This window comes from Sander vitreus, chromosome 13 (assembly GCF_031162955.1).
Source record: "Sander vitreus isolate 19-12246 chromosome 13, sanVit1, whole genome shotgun sequence".
NCBI classification, from domain to species: Eukaryota; Metazoa; Chordata; class Actinopteri; order Perciformes; family Percidae; genus Sander; species Sander vitreus.
This window is the reverse complement of record NC_135867.1, coordinates 11,954,481-11,977,420: the sequence shown is the minus strand read 5'-3', so window position 1 is coordinate 11,977,420 and position 22,940 is coordinate 11,954,481. Positions and strand designations below refer to the sequence as shown.

Genomic DNA, 22,940 nt, shown 5'->3' with positions numbered 1-22,940 from the left:
CATAAGCAGTAATATATCTAACCTGGCGCCTACATTACCCACAATGCAACCCCAGCAGCCGACAGCTGAGAAAGAGATACCGGTGAACAAGCGGCAGCTTCAGAGATAAAACACTATTTAGAGCTTACTTTCTCTTCTCATTGCTGAACAGCTGCTCTACAGCTCTACTCCTATGTGCTGTGTGTCAATGATTTGTATTGCCTGTTTCTGTCAGTCCCTCAGCTCAGTCTATGGGGGGAGGTGGCTGACTTCACCTTGGGGTGCAGCCACTGGACACTAAAGCCTCAGGTCTCCATCTCCGCCCTGCAGGAGCTCACAGTCTGCTTCAACATCAAGTTCAAGGTATTGATGTCAAACTGCACAAGTTAACTCCCAAGTCTAAATTGCATTGCTATAACTCTCAAGGGCACATTTAGGGGGAATGCACAGTTAAAGACTTTATGAATCATGTATATTATTTCATCAACCATATCTAGATCCAGGCCTCCTCACCATGGACCGCCTTCATGTACAGTCATCCTGAAGCTCAGTATACGGAGCTGGGTTTAGGAGGAAAGTGGGGTCATTTAGTGGTCTGGCTGTTTGGAACGGAGTGGACTTCGCCTAAGATCACCCTTCACCAGTCTCAGTGGTACTCACTGTGCCTGACCTGGACACATACTAAAGACGGACCGTCCCTATACCTTGATGGCAACCTGGTGGACATCCTGGCAGGTGGGCTGAGTAATAGGCAACTGGGTTACAATACAACTCTGGAGGGCGCTAAAGGGTAGCTAGACAGATATATGGACTTTATTAATCCCAAATTGGGAAATTACTCTGTTGCAGCAAGTTACAAGGACATACCAAGGGTGGCGTAAGCAGCTGCAAGTCAGACACAGTATCTTATTTTGTGTTTTAACATCGTATGCCCTGTTTTTATTATTTTTATTTGCAACTATGTTTTGTATTTCAGTGATGCTCTGTTACCATATTTGTTTTAAACGTTATGTTATTGTGCTGCTTTTGTGTTTTGGTCTGATTGAGACACATTTCCACTTTAGAGGCATTAGATTTATATCCTATTCATACCAGGTTAGTATTTGTATAGGGTCTTGATTTGAAGAAACTTGCAATGCCTTAGTGGGAAACAAAAACAGCAGCATCATGGTACATTTATGATATTGAGAGAGAAAGACGTATTTTTAATGTGGAAATGGATCAAGTCATGTCTAAATCTGCTTAATAAGGTTAGTATTGGGACAGATAGCAATCTAGCATATTGGATCAATGCAACCCTACTTAATGCAGGCTAGATCCACAGTTTAGCAAAGGTTAGGGACACATGAACCATTTGTGACCATTTTCAGACTGCTATCCATTTTAGTGGTAGTCACTTATAAATGATGACTGGAGAGTTGTTTACAGTATCTCTACATTGTGCTCTTTTGGCTCTGAGGCAACTGACGAAAATATTTTTTTGTTTCATGTTCAAACTGTGAAAATGTTACTGTGTATTTGACCCTACCTGTACTGTGTAATTTGTAGTTTGTGTCATACTACCCTGTTTTCTTCTCTCCTTGCTCACCATGTAGCTACAACTCCTTCCATTTCCTCCTCGTGCCGCAAACTGGCCCCCAATGGAACGCTTACTCTGGGTGCGACACACCGCCTGGTCAACGGGGATATTGAGATTATTCCATTTCCCAATCCGGTGGGCAAATTATCTCTGTTTCGGCTATGGGGACGAGAACGCAGCAAACAAGAAGTGACATCACTTAAATGTACAGAGGGGGACCTGGTGAAGTGGGACAGAAACAACTGGGACACTCGGATCTGTGCTCCGCTCCCTGATTCCAACCTGACGTGTGGTGAGCCGGTGGAAAACATCCTTTACATTAACTGGAATAATGTTTTCTCTGATTATTTCTACTGAAGTAAAACACCTGGTTTTAAAATTCTATTAACCCTACATTTATCTCAGCACCTGCAAGTCACAACAAGTTAAATATGTTCTCCCTTGGCTGACTCCCACACCAGTCAGTGATTCACTTTTATGCAGTAAATGGCCAGCTCATCAAGCGTTTTACAGCTTTTTCCAACCTAAGTGGTAGCCTCTGTGTCTGCCTTTGGTTTACTGTGTCCTCAACCCCCAGATTAAATATTGACCGGCTGTCAGTTAAGTAAATATAGATGCCATTCTGTGATCGATAACATTAAGATCAACAGCATTAATCATACAGCTGCCATACGTAATTTTCTCTCTGTAAAGCTGGAACCTGCTGTAATTCACCTTAAAACTAATGGTAATGCAACACAGGGTAAACATTGCCACCAGAGTTCGAAAAATGTTAATATTAATTAACTTAGTCTAACAAAATAATGAAAAATAATCATTCTGAATTAATTCGTCATTTTTATGTTGTATTAATAAAGTTCTGCAAGAGATTAATATTATAGTCGGTCACGTAGAGTACATTTTAGTGAAGGTAAGAAATAAAATCTACTGACTGAAGTTTTAAATCAAAACATGTAAGAATCACATTACTTCACATAAAACATATCTGGCACATTTGAATACAGAGCTTCGTATTAGGAAATGCCCTTCACAAAAATGTACATAAGTCTGCAGTTGATACTATCAATGAAAGAAGGAAGTGGTTCTGCAGCATAATTGTTTCAGCATTAACTCATTGCACCCTTGAGTTCTGCTTTTCCAAATGAGCCCCAGTTTTGGTTTGTCACACTCTGTTTGGCTCTGCGATCCTATCTTGTATACCACATTATGCATTTGTTTATGATAATGATAGAGAAAACATTTAGAATAAAACAAATACACTGGTTAAAGATTAACTGTAGAAAACAATACTTAACTGTACTTAAATATTTTATTGTCATTGTATTGGCATATGTTTCAATTGTTTCTGTCTTCTAATGACTTTTTCTTTACTTACATTTGCATGTATTTAATGGTGTTTCATAATCTCTTTGGCGGATTGGCAGAATGGTCCATTTACGAAGTGAGACTGGTGTTTGCCATCGTCCGTTCCGATGGGAACACCACCGAGCTCTACACGGCCAGAGACATTGCACATAACTGGGTAAAAGAAAAAAATATATATATATATACAAAAAATGTACCTGAACATTTTCTGTATATTAACATGTACAATCTGAACACTGAAGCTGTCTACTCCCACTGTTACGTTAGTGTGACTGTAGTGGTTCTGCTGTATCTGTACAAATCACAGTGCTGTTTGGAAGGATTGCATTGATTGTTATTGCGTTATTTTGACTTTGTTCACCAGCAGTAAATCTCAGTGGTTGCAACTGCTCTCTGCCGTTTGTTGTTCCTGCAGCTCAGAAAGGTTCTGCCGACCAGCATCTATTTACACAGAGTGTCCGTGTTTGAAGTAACCAGGTATGAGAAGACTGGAGCACTGATGCTGTGTCACATCAATTAAACCTAATTGTATAGTATATGATGGAGAGGCTGAACCAATGGAACATATGTATACTCAAGTTTCTCTGATCTCATACACAGATCCAGCAAAGAAGACAGCCTTGTAAAAACATCACATGAAGACAGTCTGGTAAGCACATTAGAGCCTGACCGAGACATTTCTCATATAGCTGGAGTGGCGTACACGTTGGCCAATACGTAACAAGAAATTGCAGGAAAGAAATAGTCTCTGCTCTCTGGTAGACATCCATTAGTTTGTCCACCAATACTGGCCAAGATAATGTTTTTTTACCATCATAGGGATGATCACAATGGTAATCTCTGTGGCTTAAATATATTTTTAGAGTAACTTTAAAATATGTGTCTTTTATTCTTCAGGTGCGGTGGTCTCTCCTTTATAACAGGTAACATTGTTCAGGTTTCACTTAATGATTTCGGTTTTCTAAATATTATATAATCTGATAGTGGCTGGGCAATGACGATCGTCTACAGGGTGCAGGTTTAAGTAATAGCTACAACAATCTAATACAATACATCTATATGCAAATGTATAAGCGTACACATTTCGTTTTTTTGAGTTTATATACATTGCCAAAGCTTAAGACTTTGAATTCTATGACATTTATATTCCCATACCTCTTCTGATCTGAATTCTGTAAACAAATCGCATACAATTATTGTACAGTAACGCAGAGTAAACTAAAGAAGAGTAGGGCTGATCACAGAAAAACATGTAACTGTCAAGTAGGAAATGACAGCAAATGCAGAATTTCATCAGCACTGACTAAGGCCTTAACACATACACTTTTCTTCATTTTAAGGGGTCACAAGAATACAGAATACATGTAAACCACTGCAGCAGAGGACAGTAAAAACACTTTATGTCTCCCCTGTAGGTTTGATGCCCTGGTTCATGTCAATGTTATCCCTAGTTTGGATGTGGCAGCTGTGCAAATTGAGATGTACAAGGACCTTAAGGACGCATACCCTGACCCCAGTGGTCAGCTACAGGTGCTGGCTGATGCGACCAGCATACACACCACGCCTGTTGGTAGGAAATAGTTCTCACCATGTGTTATGTGCCGTTGCAGAAAAACAAATTCTGTTTCACAATTATCTTTCCTGTTTCTAGAAAGTTTCGCCATGGTCACCATCAGTCCTCCTGATTTGGTGACGGATCCCTCTCCAGTCACAACTACCACTTTTAAAACCACAACATCCATTACTCCCACTAGCACCACCACAAGTGCCTCTACCAGTGCGGCCCCAGCCACCACCTTCACAACAACCCCTGCAAATGTTTCTGGTCAGTCTGATCATTTATAGTCACAGAACTGGTCTCCATCACAGTTTTGTGTGGATTATTAGAGGCTTTTATTTGAACTATGCCCTACTGGATCTCCTCTGCAGAGTTGTATTTTGAGGTGAAGGTGAATGTTACCATAACAGGAGACTGCGACCCAAGACAGATTCTTTCCACCTGGGTATGTCTGACAGAATCACAAAGCTCTTTAAGTTTTAGGAATGCAACACAGATATATAACAAGCCACAATTAAGACAGGTAAAGACCATTGTCTTTATTAACAAGGCCCAGAAACCACCCTGACTCTCTCCACACCCCACCTCTGGCTCTACATGCCACTGTACTTAATCTGCTCTTTTTATCTTAATTCTTACTCTCTTATTTTTAATACATTTTTACATTAATACATTCTGTTCTATATATATATATATATATATATATATATATATATATATATATATATATATATACACACACATATATTTATACTTATATTTTTTGTTCTGTTTAACCTGTTTGTTTAACTTATTTTAGAGAATGTGTGACATACACCTACAACAGCGAAACAAATTCCTTGTATGTGTAAAAAACGTACTTGGCAATAAAGCTTTTTCTGATTCTGATTTCTGATTCTGATTCTAAACGTGGCCTCTGATTCTCCACAGCTCAACTCCAGTCTACCCAGTGACATGATGATGGTGCTGGACCTCCAGCTGCTCCCTAGAGCTCAAAGGTACAGTATGTGATGTAGCTGCCACACCATTAACTCACCATACATTCCAGAAATATCAGGATGATTTCAACTAGAACATTTTAATTTAGTGACTGATCTCACTTCCAGACCTCACCCTAACCTGCAGTCAAACCCCTTTACATCTGACAAAGTAAGTAAACATGAAAAGATCTCATGTTTGAATATATGTAATTTTTCACAACTGTAGCATGGTTTTCCGACTCTTAGCACTGTAAAACGCTGCTGGTAGGCAAACTTTAAACTTTTGAGTGAACAGGCTAGCCGTTTCCCTCTGCTTCTAGTCTTTATGCTAAGCTAAGCTTATCGACTTCCGCTCCAGACTACAGCTCCAGTTGAAGACGTGTGGAATCTTCTTATCCAACTGTCTGCAAGAAAACGAATAAGCGCATTTCCCAAAAAACTATTCCTTTAACATTCACCATTTTCATGACAAAGCTATTCAGTTTTTGCTGCAGAATGGTATACGTTTATTCTAGGTAAAAGGTAGAAAAACCTTTCCATTGAAACCTGCAATAATTAAATGCTTCTTTATTTTACATTTGGTAGTACTCAGGCTGGAATTTGTTTAACTGAAATGCAAAATTCTGAAATTAATGTAACTCTGTATGTTCTGCCTTGAATATATATACTATTTCCCTCCAGTTATAAAGCTGTGTCAACAATTATTTTTCAGGTGTTCGTGCTCAGAGTTTCAAGGTATGGATCATGTAGCTCCAAACTATTTCACTTAGATTACAAATTAAATAGAAGGAAAACAAATACATGAAGTAGGCGAAACACAATAACACATAATTCATACATCAAGTATATCCATTTTGTAAAGCTTTACTCACTGAAAAATGAATATGAAGATAAACTTATAAGGAGTTTTTGCAACATGTCATTTTTTTACTGTCTTCAGAGAGAGCTGTATTTTCCAGGTTCGGGTCATGAAGTCGCTGTCAGACTCACAGGAAATGGAAGAGCAGATACGTTACCTACTGCAGATGCCCTATAACGACGACTCAATCTCCATAGCAACCGAGGACATACAGATAAGCCGCATATGTGAGTAAGGTTCAAGTTCGGTAAAATATTACATAGTATTACATTTAAAAACTGAATAAATATTACTTACAACTGATATTAATTTCTATAGAAAAAAAAGGATTAGGGTTAGAGTATATAAACTCTTTTTTAACAAATCAGGTTATCCTTCTCTCTCTCTCTCTCCATCTTTGTCACCCTCTTTCAGTGATATTACAGTGCAACGCAGAAACCCACCAGACGAGGAAAGGCCTGTTTAAGTGGCCTGACACTTTAGGAGGAAAAAATGCAATTCAGCCGTGCCCAAAAAACCCTCTCCGCTACGCCACTCGAGACTGGTGAGCACTCAGAGAGTTCATTCATTCACTTTTGCTTCCTAGCCATTACTAGTAATATACATGACTAGGATGTCTTTGGCAAGTCATATTTCTTTCAAAACAGTACTCCTCAAATATAAGAGTTTTTCTTCTTTTCTCTACTTGGTACCATTATAAATTAATTTTCTTTTTAGCTTTTATACTGTATTACTGTATGAGACGATGAGCATACACAAGGCTCCAATGATTTTATCACTGTTTTGACAAAACTTGGTATTTTTCAAGATTACTTTTCTATTCATTGTCGACTGCAAGTAGTAACACTTGCTTCTTACCCAAGAACGCTTACCAAATTAATAAATACATATTAAATATGCTATGACATTTTTTGATTTTTTGAGCTGAAATCCAGGTATGTACTTTTTTTCAAGCTCTATAGTATGCCACCATCTGTATGTTGATTGTGTCTTGTTTTTGCTGTTGTCACTTATCACTGAACCCATGACCTGCAGACAATCCATCATGCAGTCAGGCAGAGAAAAGAGTACATGTATTTAGCTGGTTGACTCTGTCAACATGAATTTAACACATGAATAAATGCAGGCCTAATTCGGTATTGATTACATCCGTTGCTATATATTTTTATTTGGCTGTGTCACTGTGTTCAGGACTGTTTCGGTGTGTTGACTATGTGTGACAATATTTATTGATGGCTGCTCATGAGCTGTTGGAGGCTGTTCTGTAAAATCATTAATCAGGAGGTGGGTGTCACTAATGACTGGAGTTAATAGATGGGTGATTCCCAGGATCAACAACCTCCCAGCTGTCTAAGCTCTGTTTTATTACAGGGAAAGGGTAGTGCTGCCATGGCAGAAAAAATAAAACGTATCAGTAACACGTTATTACCGTGAAATGTTTTTGATGTTATAACAAGATATTTTCACGTTATTACAACATACAAACATATCAAGTTATAACAAGAAAATGTTCTTGTTATATATTAATAGAAAATGTTCTTTTTATTACAATTTACTATTTATTACGTTATAACGTGATAATTTATTGTTATAATGTGATACTATTCACGTTTTAACGTGATCATTTATCTTGTTAGAACATGAAACTCCAGTTTGAATGAAGACACGGTGTGCGGACGAATAAATTGCAAATTATGGCTCATAAATACGATTTAAGTTCTACTTCATAATGGGCTGAGACTCATTCTTTCGTCTGTACAGCCCCATCCATTTCAAAATCTTTCTTAGTGTATGCATGCTTATCACGTCATCCACCGTCCTTATTAGCAGCAGAATCTCACCATGTCTTAGCCCAAGCATGAAGTAGAACTTCATCAAATTGTGTATGTGAGCCATATTTCGCAATTTATTTGTCTGCACACCATGTCTTCATTTAAACGGGAGTTTCATGTTCTAACAAGATAAATGATCACATAACGTGAAAAGTTTCACGTTATAACGTGATTATAGTATATTGTAATAAGAACATTTTCTTGTTATAACTTGATAAGTTTGTATGTAATAATAACGTGAAAATATCTTGTTAAAACGTGAAAATATCTTGTTATAACAGGAAAAACATCATGTTATTACCATAAACTTTTCACGTAATAACGTGACACCGATTCATTTTTCTTTTTCTGCCGTGTCAGCACTACCCTTTCGTACTGTACGAAAGGTAGTCAAGAATAAAAGATATATAGCTTGTATGTATATAGCAAGATGAGGAATAAAACACTTAGCAGAAGTTGTGTTTTAAAGCCCTCCCTCTCCCTCTGTCCTCTCACGCCCCCCCCGTCCCCGTCCCCCCGTCTGACAGTAAACTGTGCCTCAATACCTACTGGTTGGATCCAGACCTGGAAGAATGTCATCTGGTGGTGGAAACCATCCCTGATCTGGATCATGTCGAAGTCACTGCTGGTCTGTTACGCAATTTTCAATTAATTGGTCTGTCTTATGTTGTAAGTTGTTAATTTATAGTTTAAAATGCAATGCTAAATATCCAAGAATCCTTAATGCCATATTTAAAATGTCAAAAAACAGATGTATGCAAAGCCCGGAAAGGGATGTTATAATGTTGCCCGTTTGTTTCCTGTTCCTGCACATTTAAATACTCATAAAAACAAATCAGTTAACAGGTCAGGACTTATTCTATTATGGAGCTGTAGAAAAACCAGCCATATGTATTACATCTATCATATTACATGTACATTATGTACATTTATCTTCAGAAAATGCACTGGACGTGGTGGAGATGATTGAGAGTTTACTGAGAAACCACTCCACACTCAGCTACCAGGAGCTGGTCACAGTCCTCAACAAGCTAGAGGACATCGTCAACCTCAGTAGGGTCACACCAAGCATGGGCCAAGCTCTAATCAACATCATCTCTAACATATTGGAATCTGACAGCAACCTGCTGCCTTTTACTAACACGTAAGGATGGAAAACTGAAGGAATCTCCTTAACTTTTCTGTTTGACATCCAGTCACCTTCCTCTGTCTTCCTCTCCAGTATCCTAAATATCACGGAGGCAGTCGGAGACATGATGGTGTGCTACGAGGGCTCGTCCACCCTGGTTGCTCCTGCCATTGCCATCTCTGTGGTGGATGTAGTTCCCGGACAGTTTAGCAGTTTGACTTTCGGAGTGTCATCGGACCGCGCAGGCACAAAGCCTGAGGTTAGTAAAGTAACAACCAACTAATGTCCCCAATCACTGTGACTGTTACAATTAAGGCTGAGTCTGAACTTAAAAGAGAATTAAGAAATGTCTCTTTATGTTGTAGATTTTCATCAACAAGTATCCCTTCAACAGCACAGTGGCTTTCATCGCCCTGCCGTCTGCCCTGCAGGACAAATTCCCACAGAACAGCTCCAACCAGAGGCCAGCAAGGGTTAAGTTTCTGTTCTACGGAATCCCAATGCTCTTCAAGGTACAATCTTTATGAATTCTTTCTCTTAAAGAAACAGGAAAACCCAGTTCTATCAGAATATGTATTTGAAACATCCATGTTTTAATTATACTGGGTGGTGTTTAGCTTAGAAAAGAAAACTTGCACACGCATTGTGTTATTATTTTCAGAGCAGCCAAAAGGGGATGGCCCTCAACACCTTCGTGGTGTCAGCCAGTGTGACCAATGCCAGCTCTCTAATCAAAGACCTTGATGAAGATGTCGAAGTCACGCTCCACCATCTTATACCCAACACAGTAGGATTAACTGTCCTTTAAAAATATGGCTAAACGCTGAGTGACATACACCTGTTAGAGTTCCCGCTGCTTACAGTGCTGCTAATATAATGAATGAATGAGTTTGATTACCAAAAGCATTTCATTTCCATCTCTGTTAAAGCTTCACAAGGACGTGCAGTGCGTTTACTGGAACTTCAATAAAAACAGTAGGTCCTGATTCTGACAATCACTACTACTTGCTGGATTAACTGTGTGATACTAAATGTCTGTGTCATCACCTAGATGGAAACGGAGGCTGGGATGATTATGGCTGCAGAAAATACAACAGCAGCTCTGACTACACAACGTGCCTGTGTGATCATCTCACACACTTCGGAGTTCTTCTGGTATGCATTGTATTATTTTTGTTGTACCGTTTCCTGGAAAGCGCACTTTGGCCCTCAGAGGGGACTGCAGCATGTTTTAAAGTTAATAGTAAGGGTAATAGTAGTGGCAGTGGTAGTAACAGTATTAACAGCAGTAGTTCTAGGCAAGGATGAGCAATTCAAATCAGTTGTTACCAGCAGAGGGCACTCAAAGCATAATTTATGAAACTAAACTACTGCTAATAATGAATAAATTCATTATTTGTATTTAAACCAAGTCATTGTGGGACATGCTTCCGGTTCTCTGGTGCTTTTACAGACAACCAAGACACAGTACTTTGAAATTAAGCATAAACTTAAACATATTGCTTTAAAATGATCAAATATGGTATATCTAATACAAAATGACAGCAAAGGATTGTGCAATTTATAATTGTAACAACTTTGCATTAATAATATTCAAAAACTGCAAAAATATCAGTGACAGTGATAACTCATGTTACTGAAACGGACACTTATTTAAATTTTGAAACTTAGTTACACACACTAGAGTAAGCTAGCAATTTGAATGGTCTTCATGCTGGTTTGTACTTGGCATTATGGACAGGGGCAGTTAGTGTTATTACTGTACAATCTGTGTCTGTAAGAGATATATGTGGGACACTGCTTACAAATCTGTGTTGTGTATGTGTGTATTTGTGTCTAGGATGTCTCCAGGACTCCGTTGGACCCGGCTAATGAGCAGATCCTGACCATTATCACATATGTTGGTTGTGGAGTCTCATCGGTGTTCTTGGGAATCACTGTTCTCACTTACACAGCTTTCGAGTAAGACTCCAACCACTGAGTTATTTTTATAAATGTTTTCCACTTGTCACACACTGACTGTGTTTAGGTCTTAAAGGCCATGTCAACACTAATGCAGATACATTTGACCATCGGGTCTCTCTGTGTCTTACCGTTTGTTTTCCTCCCCTATGTTTTTTTATCTCCGTTTCAGAAAGCTTCGTCGAGACTACCCATCTCAGATCCTCATCAACCTGTCCCTGGCGCTGCTAGGTTTGAACCTGGTGTTTCTGGTCAACACCTGGCTGTCCTCCTGGGGTCTATACGGCATCTGCGTGGCTGTAGCAGCCACGCTCCACTACTTCCTCCTGGCGTCATTCACCTGGATGGGATTAGAGGCCGTTAATATGTACTTTGCTCTCGTCAAAGTCTTCAACGTCTACGTACCCTCTTATATCCTCAAGTTCTGTGCTCTGGGATGGGGTGAGTCGGGTTTTCGACTGGCTGACTTTTAATTAGTGGCAGGCCAAAACTAGCCTGGCTCCGCCCTCCTACGTACTTCCGCTCAATTTTCATTTTCCTTCAGTACTCCGTCTGGGTTTGCGGTATATTCGCGGGTTTTCTCCGGTCAAATCTTTGGGGGTCCAATCAGCGAACTGAGGGAGTGGCTGAGAATAATGACGTTGAGGTTGTGCGGTAGTTTGAGTTGTAATTCCGTAATGGCGGCGGAGAAAGATGTGAGCGAAGCCATTCGGTCCTTTGTGGCAACGCTGCCGAATATCCTGAAGTTAAAGCCCGAGCAAGAACAATATTTGCTGAGTTGTGTTGGGTGGCTATGATGTTGTGGCCCTCCTCCCCAAGGGGTTCGGGAATAGTTTGATTTTCCAGCTTGCTCCGTTAGTGGTGAAAGAGTTGGCTAAGGCGACGTCACGACCAAACGATTGGTTATGGCAGATCCAGAGTGGCTCTGGGCAGATCCATTAGTTTTAAACTTCAGAGGAAGAAACAGAGGAAGTTGACACTTGTCAATGGAGAGTGGCCAGACTCTCTGTACAAATGAAATGTACGAGAGTCTGGTAGGACCAGGCTAGGCCAAAACAGTGTCACAAAACAATGCTGTTGACGGTTTTTCAAAAGCCTTGTCTTAATGTGTCCAGCAAGTTATTATAACCCTGTCATGATTAATATTTTTGCTATAAAAAGTATTTAAACTGTCCCTCCAGGGATTCCTCTGGTGATCTGCATCCTGGTGCTTATTGTGAACAGAGAGGCCTACGGCAGTCACCTCTACACAGATGTTCAGCATAGCTTAGAGCCATTGGACAACTCTGACAACTTGTGAGTTGTGGCTTCATCTTATATTCATTTTCCATGTCTTGGGGCATATTTGAAACACAGCGGTTTCAATCAGCAGTGAGACTGACATTTTTTTAAATCTTGATCCTTGTTCCCTTAGCTGTTGGCTCCAGGACGAAGTGACATTTTACGTGTCTGTGGTTGCCTATGCCGTGCTAGTCTTTCTCTTCAACATTGTGGTAAATCATTTAAACATTTCATTAAAGTTCAGACCACTTAAACACTGGCCTATGTCCACATTTTACTGGTTAATGTATCACAGTATTCTCATAATTACCTTTCTATGGAAGGTATCTCAAAATAGACGGATGTAGCCTGGCATGACTCAGTATAACAATATGCAACATTTGAGGGCTCTTATCTTTAATTCCATAATTGTTTCCTTGTAATTTAATGACTCCAAGCCTTCTTTGTCTCGTTTTTAGGTTTTTGTAGTGGTTCTGATCCAGATTCGCCACATGCGAGTCAACAGCCCAGCTGGGACCCGCAGTGGACTGATGTATAACCTGAAGGGAGTTGTCAGTCTCACCTTGTTACTAGGACTAACATGGACTGTTGGCTTCTTTACCTGGGTACCAGCCAGAATAGTTCTACTGTACCTGTTCTCTGGACTCAACACCCTGCAAGGTTGTAGTTTCTTTTTTGCACAGAAATAATTACTGAAGGTCATGCTGGATAATATATAAAGGATAGAGCGAATGTGCTTACTGGAAATACTCCATTTGGTTTAGGTGAGGGGTGGCGCCTGGGTAGAGCGTGCAGGAGGCAGGATCTGACTCAGATAACACCACGGTCACGTAGCCGGTTTGTAATTCGGTCATAAACAACCAAGTCTCTTGCCGTTGGCTAAATTTAAGTGATGATTTTGGCGCCGGCCCCAACCGACAGAAATTCTCGAATCTCGTGGTTTCTCCATTTGAGACATTTCTGTTGGCGTCTTTGTGTAAATTACCCTTCTTTTTTACCCTTGGATGTGCGTTTCCTTCTCGTACGGGCCGCAATATAACAAAGTCATCAACACGCCCACTCGCTGTTGTCAGATCCAACTGATTCACATATTTGCATTCTCACATACAGCTCATCTGGGTAATGTCTAGATAATTTCAGGGTTGCAGTGCATGTGTGAAAGGGGCTTATGAGTGATATAAGCGATAAATAGATTTTTGAGTAAAGGTTTCCAACCATACATGCAGTTTTACTCAACATCCCACTTCCTTTTCACAGTTCAAAAGAAACCAACAAAACTCAAAGATAAAAAGAAAGAAAATTAAACAGAGGCTGAATGATGCAACTATTTCACAACTCCCTTTACCTCAGTTGGCCTGTTAAATTAGTTTATTTTTTATCTGTGAGTGATGCAACAAAAGCCCTCCACTTTCTACTTCTGGGACAGAAATGCCTTGCTCAAGTGCATAAGGACAATAGAGCCACCAATCAAAATCCAATTTAGCATTTTAAAGCTCATGAGCTTATCTCACTTTTGTTTATATTCCAGGACTTTTCATTTTCCTCTTCCATTGTCTGATGAAGGAAAATGTCAGGAAGCAGTGGAGGATTCACCTCTGCGTTGGACGTTTTCGACTTGAAGAGTATTCTGGTACGACAGCCACACATAGTATGATGTGGCTACATATCTGAAGTTACTTTTTTGGTAGTCTCGCATTGCGCTAGTCCACACAACATTCTGGAATGGGAGAAAAACGTGCTCTGGTTTATTGGCTTTTTAAAAAAAAAATCAATCACAATCATCATGAGTGGCACTAAGCACCAGACTCAATGACAGTGCCTCTGCAAAATAGCCTCTGGAAGGAACGTACGTTCAAAAGTTGTTTAAGTCGTTCAACCGAAAACTCTGATTGGACTGATATTCTAGCTAGCTGTCTGGGTTTACCCTGCAGAGATCTGAGGAGCAGTTAAACATAGTCCATAAATTGACCGGAGTTTAGAATGCCAACACGAAGAAAGCGGAAGGTAATGGACATCCGGCTGAAAATTAGGGACATCCGGCGGAATTTCCAGCAGCACCTGAACAATGCCAGAAATGAAACATCTTCGATATAGACTACTTTTTTGGTAACTTGAAGATATATTGTATCGTCACTGTGTTTGTGAAGGCAGAATTTATCTTATGAGGTTAATCAATAACAATAAAAAGGCAACTCTTGGATACCTGTGTTTGGTGTTGTCATCCAGAGTGGAGCAACTCGGCATCAGTTGGAGTCACGGCTAAACCCAAATCAAATCCTCCAAGAGCACCAGTACCATCGGTCTGTTCGGTCAAGTCCAGCTCCACAGACAGCACATCAGCTTCCTCCGACTCCAGCCAGAGAGACTCATCCTGCAAGAGACCAAACCTGGGTGAGCAAACAAAGCATAATCATTCCAAAGCATCGCACATCCTTACTAAATTAATAAATCTGTCTTTTAACACTGCTGTCACTTTAGCAAACCTAAAAGCCAATGATAGTGACAGTGATCAAAATTGTATACAAAAATAAAAACTAATTTGCAAATGTGTTTTGAGATAAAGGGCCAAGAGTTATTAATTAATTATAGTCCTTAATGAAATGATCACAGATTTAGTCATCCCAGTCCCTCAGCTGCCAGAATCACAGTAAAGGTCTCTGCATACATCAATGAGAGACTGCACTGACATTAAATAATTACATGAAAGCCTTTGTAATTGGGCCTGAAAGGACATCATTATTTCTTAAAGGTTTTCTTCACCATCTGATAACTGGTGGTAATTTAAGTTTAATCCTAAACTCCCAGGCATATAGTCTCAAACCACGCGTGAAAAATGTCTGTTCTTCACACCTCTAAATTTGTCACGAATGTTTAATTATCTTGCAGGCCTTTTTGTGAATTCCCTGGCTCTCCCTCATGCTCAGAGAAGCCCCTCCGGTGCAGGAGCTCTGCAGTCCCAGAGAGGGATGAACCCGACACCTGGCTGGAGGAATCACTTGCTTGGCCAGCAGGAACAAAAATAATACAAGCATTTGCATACAAACGCATGCAGACATGCAAATCCTAAAATCATCTTGAAAACTGAAACAGCAGCCTTAACACAAATTGTACTTCAATTTAAACCACAGAAGTATGAATTCCATTGTTTTCCAGCTTCATTAGCCAATTTTATCATGCAATTCTATTGTTTTTTTTTGTGTTTGCTAAATATTGTAAAAGACCCTCTAATTATGAAGACATGAGTAGTTGCATCAGTTCCAAGGAGGAGTTGGTTGCCAAGCAACTGCCGAGTGGAGCCATGGTGACAACGAATCATGGCACCACAGTTTGTGAGGAAATAATACAAATTTAACATAATACAAGTCTCCCTGTGTTCCTTCTTCACCTCTTGACTATTTGTGCCAGAAGAACATGTGCACTTCAGGTTTAAACCAAATCATTATTCTACAATCCTTCCTTAATCACTTCATGAGATGATTACCACACCATCCTCGAATGTGACTACTATCTTTTTCTTGTAAATTATGACATATTTCTTGTGATAAACATGTGATGGTCCAAAATAGTCAATATGTTTTTAATAAACCACTGGCATTAATTGGAGTTGATCGGTAGCATCATAGAGACATAACTGAAATCCACGCTGCATGAATGTCCCATACATTTAGCTGGTGTTTTTATATTGACTACAGTTATCACCTTAACACCTACACATGTAATGCAAACCAAAAGGCTGGCAACAGTTACTAGTAATGTAAAGTTTCACAAAACCTTTACATTTTTATTAATAGACTAGCAGAGGTGTTAAAGTAATGGTTTGTGGATTGCACAAGTTCCAGAGTAACTAATATTAAGTATATTAAGGTACGGTTGGTCATTTTTATAAAAAAGTAAATAACTTTCTGCCATATTTGCTCAAACTGTCACTATATACTGACAGTACTTCATGAGACAGATAACCTGTATGTACAGTTGTGATCAGAATAATAGCAGTGTGTTTAAAACAGTGAAAAATGCTCAAAATCCTTAGAATAGCTTTTAATTCCATAATATCAATGCATTGGGGACACTGCACATTCAATTCCAAATCAAAACATGACCAAAATTTATCAAGTTTGTGTTATACCGTTACAGAAAGTGAAGAAAAAGGAATATTAGGCTGTTATTTTTCTTTACAAACTCAAACATTTACTGTATAAACTGAAAAATGTCTCAAGGGTTTGCTTTACTTTGAATCACTGCACTAATATTTAGTTGCATAACCATCATTTCTGAGAACTGCTTCACATCTGTGTTGCATGGAGTCCACCAACTTCTGGCACCTGTGAACAGGTATTCTAGCCCAGGACGATTGAACTACATTCCACAATTCCTCTGCATTACTGGGTTTTGCCTCAGAAACAGCATTTTTGATGTCACCCCACAAGTTTTCTATGGGATTGAGGTCTGGGGATTGGGCGGGCCACTCCATAATATCAATCTTGCTCATCTGGAACCAAGACTTTGCTTGCTTACTGGTGTGTTTTGGGTCATTGTCTTGTTGAAAGACCCATTTCAAAGGCATTTCCTCTTCAGCTTAAGGCATGACCTCTTCAAGTATTTTGATGTATTGAAAACTGATCCATGATCCCTGGTATGGGATAAATAGGCCCAACACCACAGTATGAGAAACAACCCCATAACATAATTTTTGCACCACCATGCTTTACGGTCTTCACAATGTACTGTGGCTTGAATTCAGTGCATGGGGGTCGTCGGACAAACTGTCTGCGGCCCCTAGACCCAAAAAGAACAATTTTGCTCTCATCAGTCAACAGAATGTTGCGCCAATGTTGCGGGGGCTTCCAGCTGATAGCTTTGCTTCACATAGCCTTCTTCTGATCGTAACAGTACTCACAGGTAACGTTGTTCATGCTTTGGATGCCATTTCAAGGCATTTGAAATCATTTTGGCTGAGCAGCCTATAATTTTCTCCACTTTATACGTTTTTCCCTCTCCAATCAACTTTTTAATCAAAGTCCGCTGTTCCTCAGAGCAATGTCTGGAACGACCCATTTTGCTGAGTATTTCAGTGTGAAATGCTATATAACCAGCATGCACATTTGCTTCCTGCCTTCCTTAAATATGGGTCATAATTAACACCAGTTTCTTCACAGAATCAATCACCTCACTAATTGAACAACACTGCTATTATTTTGAACATGCCCCTTTCAATTACAGATTCAATTACACAGAATAAGCAGCATGCATGTCATGACTGTTGGTCTGTTGGTTTTCTATGACTCTACAACCTACTAGTAAATTATTTGCCATGTGGAAATATCACTTCTACCAAGAAATTTGATTTATGAGGTTAGTGATGTTGGACTGCTATTATTTTGAACACAACTGTACACACACACACACACACACACACACACACACACACACACTCTTCTGCCTCCTCCTGGTGCTCCAATGGCATAAGAAAAAACAACCAATCAGAGCTGAGTCACTAACGCAGTGTCAATGACTGCTTATGAACTCCGATCAAACCATCAAACTAGGCAGCACTGATCAAAAGTAATCAAGAGTTTACAGAAACATATTTTAGGGTACTTTTTAGCTGTAAAATAAGAAAGTCTGCTCTGGCCGATTAGTCAGTGCTTGGTTTTTGCTTGATTGTTTTCAACAAGGCAGCCGGATCACAAACCTTCTTGTTTTACAGCGAAACAGTGCGCTAAAATATATGTTACTGAAAACATTTGACACAAGATAGGCAATGCAGTAAAATTATCTTGATTCTTATCAGCGCTGCCTAGTTTGACGGTTTGATCGGATTTCAGGAGCAGTCATTGACACTGAGTTAGATTCCTCGACTCTGATTGGTTGTTTTTGTTTGAGTGCAGGGGAAACTGGCAAATGCCATTAGGAGCAATACAGGGAGGCAGAGGAATGGGCTTTTCTTTTCTTTTTTACAGATAATCTGTCTCATGTACAACTGTCAGGAAATTATTTTAGAAAAGCAAAATACGTAAAACCATACTTATACATAATATTGCTACAAAATGTTGTGTACCGGAACAGAGGTCATTAGGGCAATACAAACTAGAGAGGATATTAGAGAAGTTGAAACTTTGAACCATATCTTTGCTTCAGCTGCTGATTTGAACTCCTGACTGCAAACACACTGGACCTGCTGTGGATACAATCAGAATAAATATGAGTAAGATCCCAGTTTAAAATCATATGACAGTGAGCGACACAAAACACTACATTGTAAAAAAAAAAAAAAAATAATAATAATTACCTGTTCATAACACCCTCTCTTCATACCAGTGACTGGTTACATTTTTTGGTTGGTACATCAAAACTAAATTCTTTGTTGTTAATCAGTACAACATTTTGGCTACAAATGCAATAATGGGTGATAATGTAGCTCAGTTCTACTTGACAGGGAGAACAAATGTTAGCCTATAAGCCATGTTTTTCCACCCACAACTCACTCAAACTGACTACATTACTGTGGTGCATAACAGTAGCATCTCGTTTATTTTTCTCAAACACCTACACGAACTGCAAACAAAAAATTATCAAATACAAAATATACATAAAACTAGATGTAAACTACAATCACTGTTATGAAGTGCACAGTAAACAACAGTAAATCAAATCTCAAGAGGAACTTATACTTCTACATGGCCTGTTACTGAGTGGGAGCACATTTAAGTGCTAAAGCAGTCCACCAGCTTTTTTGAATTCCAGGGACCTGCGTGGTTGCTCAGAAACTGTTGCTTGACCAGATCTTTGACTGTCTGGTACACAGTGGCTTCCACCTATAAAACAAACCATTTACAACATCATGCATCCAATCTGTCTAAAAACTACAATGAAGGAAAGTTACAAAACTCTTAATTAACTCACATCCACCATAACCAGACTTGATAGTTTTACAGTACCGCAGTTCTCTGACTGAGCACTGAGCATTCATGTAATGACGTATAGCTGACACGCACCTTGATGCTGTGGTAGGTGGGAAGATCCAGCAGATAGCTATGCCCACCCAGCTGTGCAACTCGGAGGAAATAACTGTAGAGGGCTCTTTTGCAAAGTCTGCTGGAGAATCCAGGCCCACTCACAGATGGAGAGCTGGGAAATAAGTACACACACCATAACTAATATTCCAATAAATGCTGCACTATACATGTGTTTTATATACTGCGTTATTATTCAACCTTTATAACAAATATGTACAAAGCCTTGTATTCAGCATTGTGTTCAATGTACATCAGTCTTACTTAAGATACAGACATGATTTGAGGGTATATTGTTGCCAGCTACCATATATTATACGAACACATCCAAAAAGCCTGTTGTAGTTATCTGTGCTACAAGCAAATCAAGCCCTCTTGTCTCCTGAAGACGTACACTTGCTTTGTAGTGTGTGTAACACACACACTCCTTCACCAATGAGTCATAAACAAGCTAGCCAGTTAATTATCAGGGGGACAAAAATTGTCAATATCAAATGTGTGTTCATGCACTGCATTGAGTGACTTGCTCTTAACAATGTTTGCGCCTCCAACACTATTTTGGAGGATGCAGTCTCTGCTTCAGGGGCTTAGCTGTGCTGAACATAAAAAGCGTTAGTCAAGACAATTCTTCTGCACTGTTACAGCAAAAGTATGAGAGCGTTAATAGAAGCTGACATTCGCAGACGGCCAGTGTTACAGTACTCAAGATCGCTTTTTGAAGGTCTCGTCTCGGAATCGACCGCAGTTTTACTCGGTTTTGTCTCGGTCTCGGATAAAAAGGACTTGGGATTTTATTTCAAAACCGGTCAAGACCACAACTGCAGGGACAACATTAAACCGACTGTGCATTGTCTGATGTTTTAACACCATTACAGTGATTGGATGTAAACCTTCCTACTTCAAATGCAACTAATAACCTTTAACCCCCTCTCCCCACCCCCTAAATGAGTGAAAGCGGGAGACAGGAGAAGAAGCTCTGGCTGTCTGGGAGACTGTCAGCCAAATCGTCAGTAATAAAATTTGGCTACCTAAACCGGAAGGAGTTTATGTGCAAAACAACATCTAAAAGAAAACACAGCAGTGTGTAAATTCTGCAATGTAACGCTGACTGAGACAGCTGGGTCCAACTCAAATTTGTATCGGCACTTACAAAAGGAAGCATAAAGAAAGGTAAGCTAAGTGTAAGTGACGACAGCGAAGCTAGCTAGCTAACGTTGTCAATCTGCCAATTTTTCAGATCAATTTGAGGAGTTCCTATGGTTAGCATTTTCCACATTTTATTGTGTCATGCAGTGTGGGACGCACACTGGTCTTGTCTTGGTCCTGACTTGGTCTTAACCCCTCAAAGTCTTGGTCTTGTCTCGGTCTCGATACACTCTGGTCTTGGTGATGACTTGGTCTCTGTTTTGGTGGTCTTAACTACAACACTGCAGATGGCTGTGCAGGGTGACGTACTGTATATCATTTTAAGGTCTGCTCCAAGAGCACTACAATGTTTGCAGCCCATCATATTCCTCATCCTCCTCAAAACTTCCTTTGTTTTTATTATAACTAATACATTCTACCTATAATGGAATCTTCTGTGTATAATTCAAAGGTTTTGGGTGCATACCAAAGCTTTTAGGAAACAGTTAATTGCTTCAGTGATGAAAACCATGGCTAAAAGAAGCTGGAAATAATTGGCATGCTACTTTTACATTACTAAATTAAAGAAGTCTCATACGACAGAAGCAGCATCTCCTTTTGTTTTCACACTATAATTTGTTTTGTTTTTTAGTAGTAGTTCTTGCCATCCTTACAATTCCTTACAAACTCCCCCTGCACACATTATGTCCTGTAATCATGAACTTACATTTGAATATTTTCTATTTTTATTCTAGTTTATTGTTTGAAACGTCCTGCAGAGCTCATCCTGACACTTTTAACCACGGTTTCGCCGAAAACCAAAAGCTGAAAAACGCAGCAACACTGCGAGCCCCAAGCAGATTTCAAATCTATTTTTGGCTGTAATCTCTGCTCAAAGAAAACACAGCGGTGAGAGCCACGTCTGTGTCACACTCTAGCTACTGGACATCAGCAGTTGTCTGCAGCTCCAAAACCAAGGAGCCTCAAGCTTCAGTGACACAGTCAAACAAGCACACTGCATCAGGCACTGCAAGCTGTTCTACTCCATCCCTGGAAATGGCTGCAGGAGTGTATGAGGTAAGCTTTTAGTCAGGTCAAGACTCTGCAACAGGAGTACAGGACATCATACTGGTCCCATATTTCTGATGCAGGGACAAGTTAGTTATTTTCACTTCTTAAAATTAGTGACATTTCATTCAATTCAAAAAAATCATGCAGTTTTCAAAAAGAGAATGTACATGTGTACATGCATCTGCATATTACCTATCAATGATGATGCCCTTGCTACTGTCCAGAACTTCAATATCCTTGTCTCCAAGGCACCAGTTGATGCTGAGATCGGCATGCTGCGGGGAGGCCCCAACGGGCCCCACGTAGTCGCCACAGAGAAAGATGATGTTGTGTTTTTTGTAAGATGGCGGCAGAAAGTCCTCCCATCCATCACCCAGTCGCATGTTGGTGTTATCAGACACTTCCACATTTGAGAGGTTCTGGCCCCCTAAATAAATACAACAATCTAAGTATTTGGTCTTTAATCTTTAAGAACAAAAGCACAGGTAAAATAAGTGATTCATGTAACATTACATTTAAAAAAAAAAAATCCTTTTAAGTGACCATTCCTATTTCAGCTAGTACATCATATAACAAAAACATCTCACTTACTGTTTATGACCTTATGCATTGGAAATCATACAACCAGAGGCCTATACTACGAAGCAGGACAACATGCCCTGGATTTATTTCAGTTACAGCTTCACTAACCCTAACAACCGTGGTAAGCTGTGTCACGACGGTGGTTAACAACTAGTTCAATCAACCCAGGTTTTTACAATCTAGAGACGAGCGCGTTCACATAAAAGAGGCGGTGTTTGCACAGCACAACCAATCGCAAACATCTACCTGAGCCGCATATTTTACATAAGAAGAGCAAACTATAATTCTACATAAATATGAAGAACACAGACACGATTTTACAGGCAAAACGCAATTAAGTCGCTGCATCCTAAAACAGGAAGGAAAGCTGGCAAAAAAATAGCCGATGTTGTAAATGCGTAAATCACAACGCTTATCAATATCACTTCCCCATCAATCAGGACCAAGATCTGACCATAATTACACCTGTGCTTTCCATAAACTGTTATTGCTTTAGTCTATTATTTCAGTTGCAACCTTGACAGTGGTAAGCGATCGTGAGAGCAAATAAACATAAAATAATAACATAATTCAAACCTCAAGAAGCTGACAAATAGCCTATATGTAATTCCCTCCGCTGAAAATC

At 39.6% G+C, this 22,940-nt stretch overlaps 2 protein-coding genes across 2 annotated transcripts in view; one reads left to right on the top strand and one right to left on the bottom strand.

The window, feature by feature from the left end:
- Positions 1 to 43: 43 nt before the first annotated feature.
- adgrg4b (adhesion G protein-coupled receptor G4b) lies at positions 44 to 15,999 on the top strand. Its single transcript, XM_078266701.1, has 27 exons — positions 44 to 82; positions 223 to 342; positions 477 to 714; positions 1,575 to 1,850; positions 2,983 to 3,080; positions 3,339 to 3,400; positions 3,524 to 3,640; positions 3,821 to 3,846; positions 4,853 to 4,926; positions 5,412 to 5,479; positions 6,402 to 6,547; positions 6,735 to 6,864; positions 8,680 to 8,780; positions 9,092 to 9,296; positions 9,375 to 9,540; positions 9,647 to 9,793; positions 9,943 to 10,068; positions 10,220 to 10,256; positions 10,333 to 10,436; positions 11,122 to 11,243; positions 11,416 to 11,684; positions 12,425 to 12,539; positions 12,658 to 12,736; positions 12,983 to 13,184; positions 14,053 to 14,154; positions 14,751 to 14,915; positions 15,411 to 15,999. Exons 1-27 carry the CDS (start codon positions 44 to 46, stop codon positions 15,545 to 15,547), a joined length of 3,471 nt encoding a protein of 1,156 aa, XP_078122827.1. The 3' UTR covers positions 15,548 to 15,999.
- A 3,229-nt stretch (positions 16,000 to 19,228) lies between these two features.
- The window catches only part of adad2 (adenosine deaminase domain containing 2), an 18,199-nt gene continuing 14,487 nt past the window's right edge, over positions 19,229 to 22,940 (bottom strand). The window contains exons 9-11 of the mRNA XM_078266605.1: positions 21,926 to 22,160; positions 19,520 to 19,652; positions 19,229 to 19,339 (exon numbers count right to left, since the gene is read on the bottom strand). Coding sequence (XP_078122731.1) covers positions 19,229 to 19,339; positions 19,520 to 19,652; positions 21,926 to 22,160 — 479 coding nt within the window. The remainder of the gene's footprint in view (positions 19,340 to 19,519; positions 19,653 to 21,925; positions 22,161 to 22,940) is intronic.

Coding starts and splice junctions, on each gene's coding strand:
- adgrg4b (XM_078266701.1), top strand. CDS start 44: ATGCAACCCCAGCAGCCGACAGCTGAGAAAGAGATACCG. Junction 8,781..9,091: donor TCATGTCGAAGTCACTGCTG/GTCTGTTACGCA, acceptor ATTTATCTTCAG/AAAATGCACTGGACGTGGTG. Junction 13,185..14,052: donor TGGACTCAACACCCTGCAAG/GTTGTAGTTTCT, acceptor TTTATATTCCAG/GACTTTTCATTTTCCTCTTC.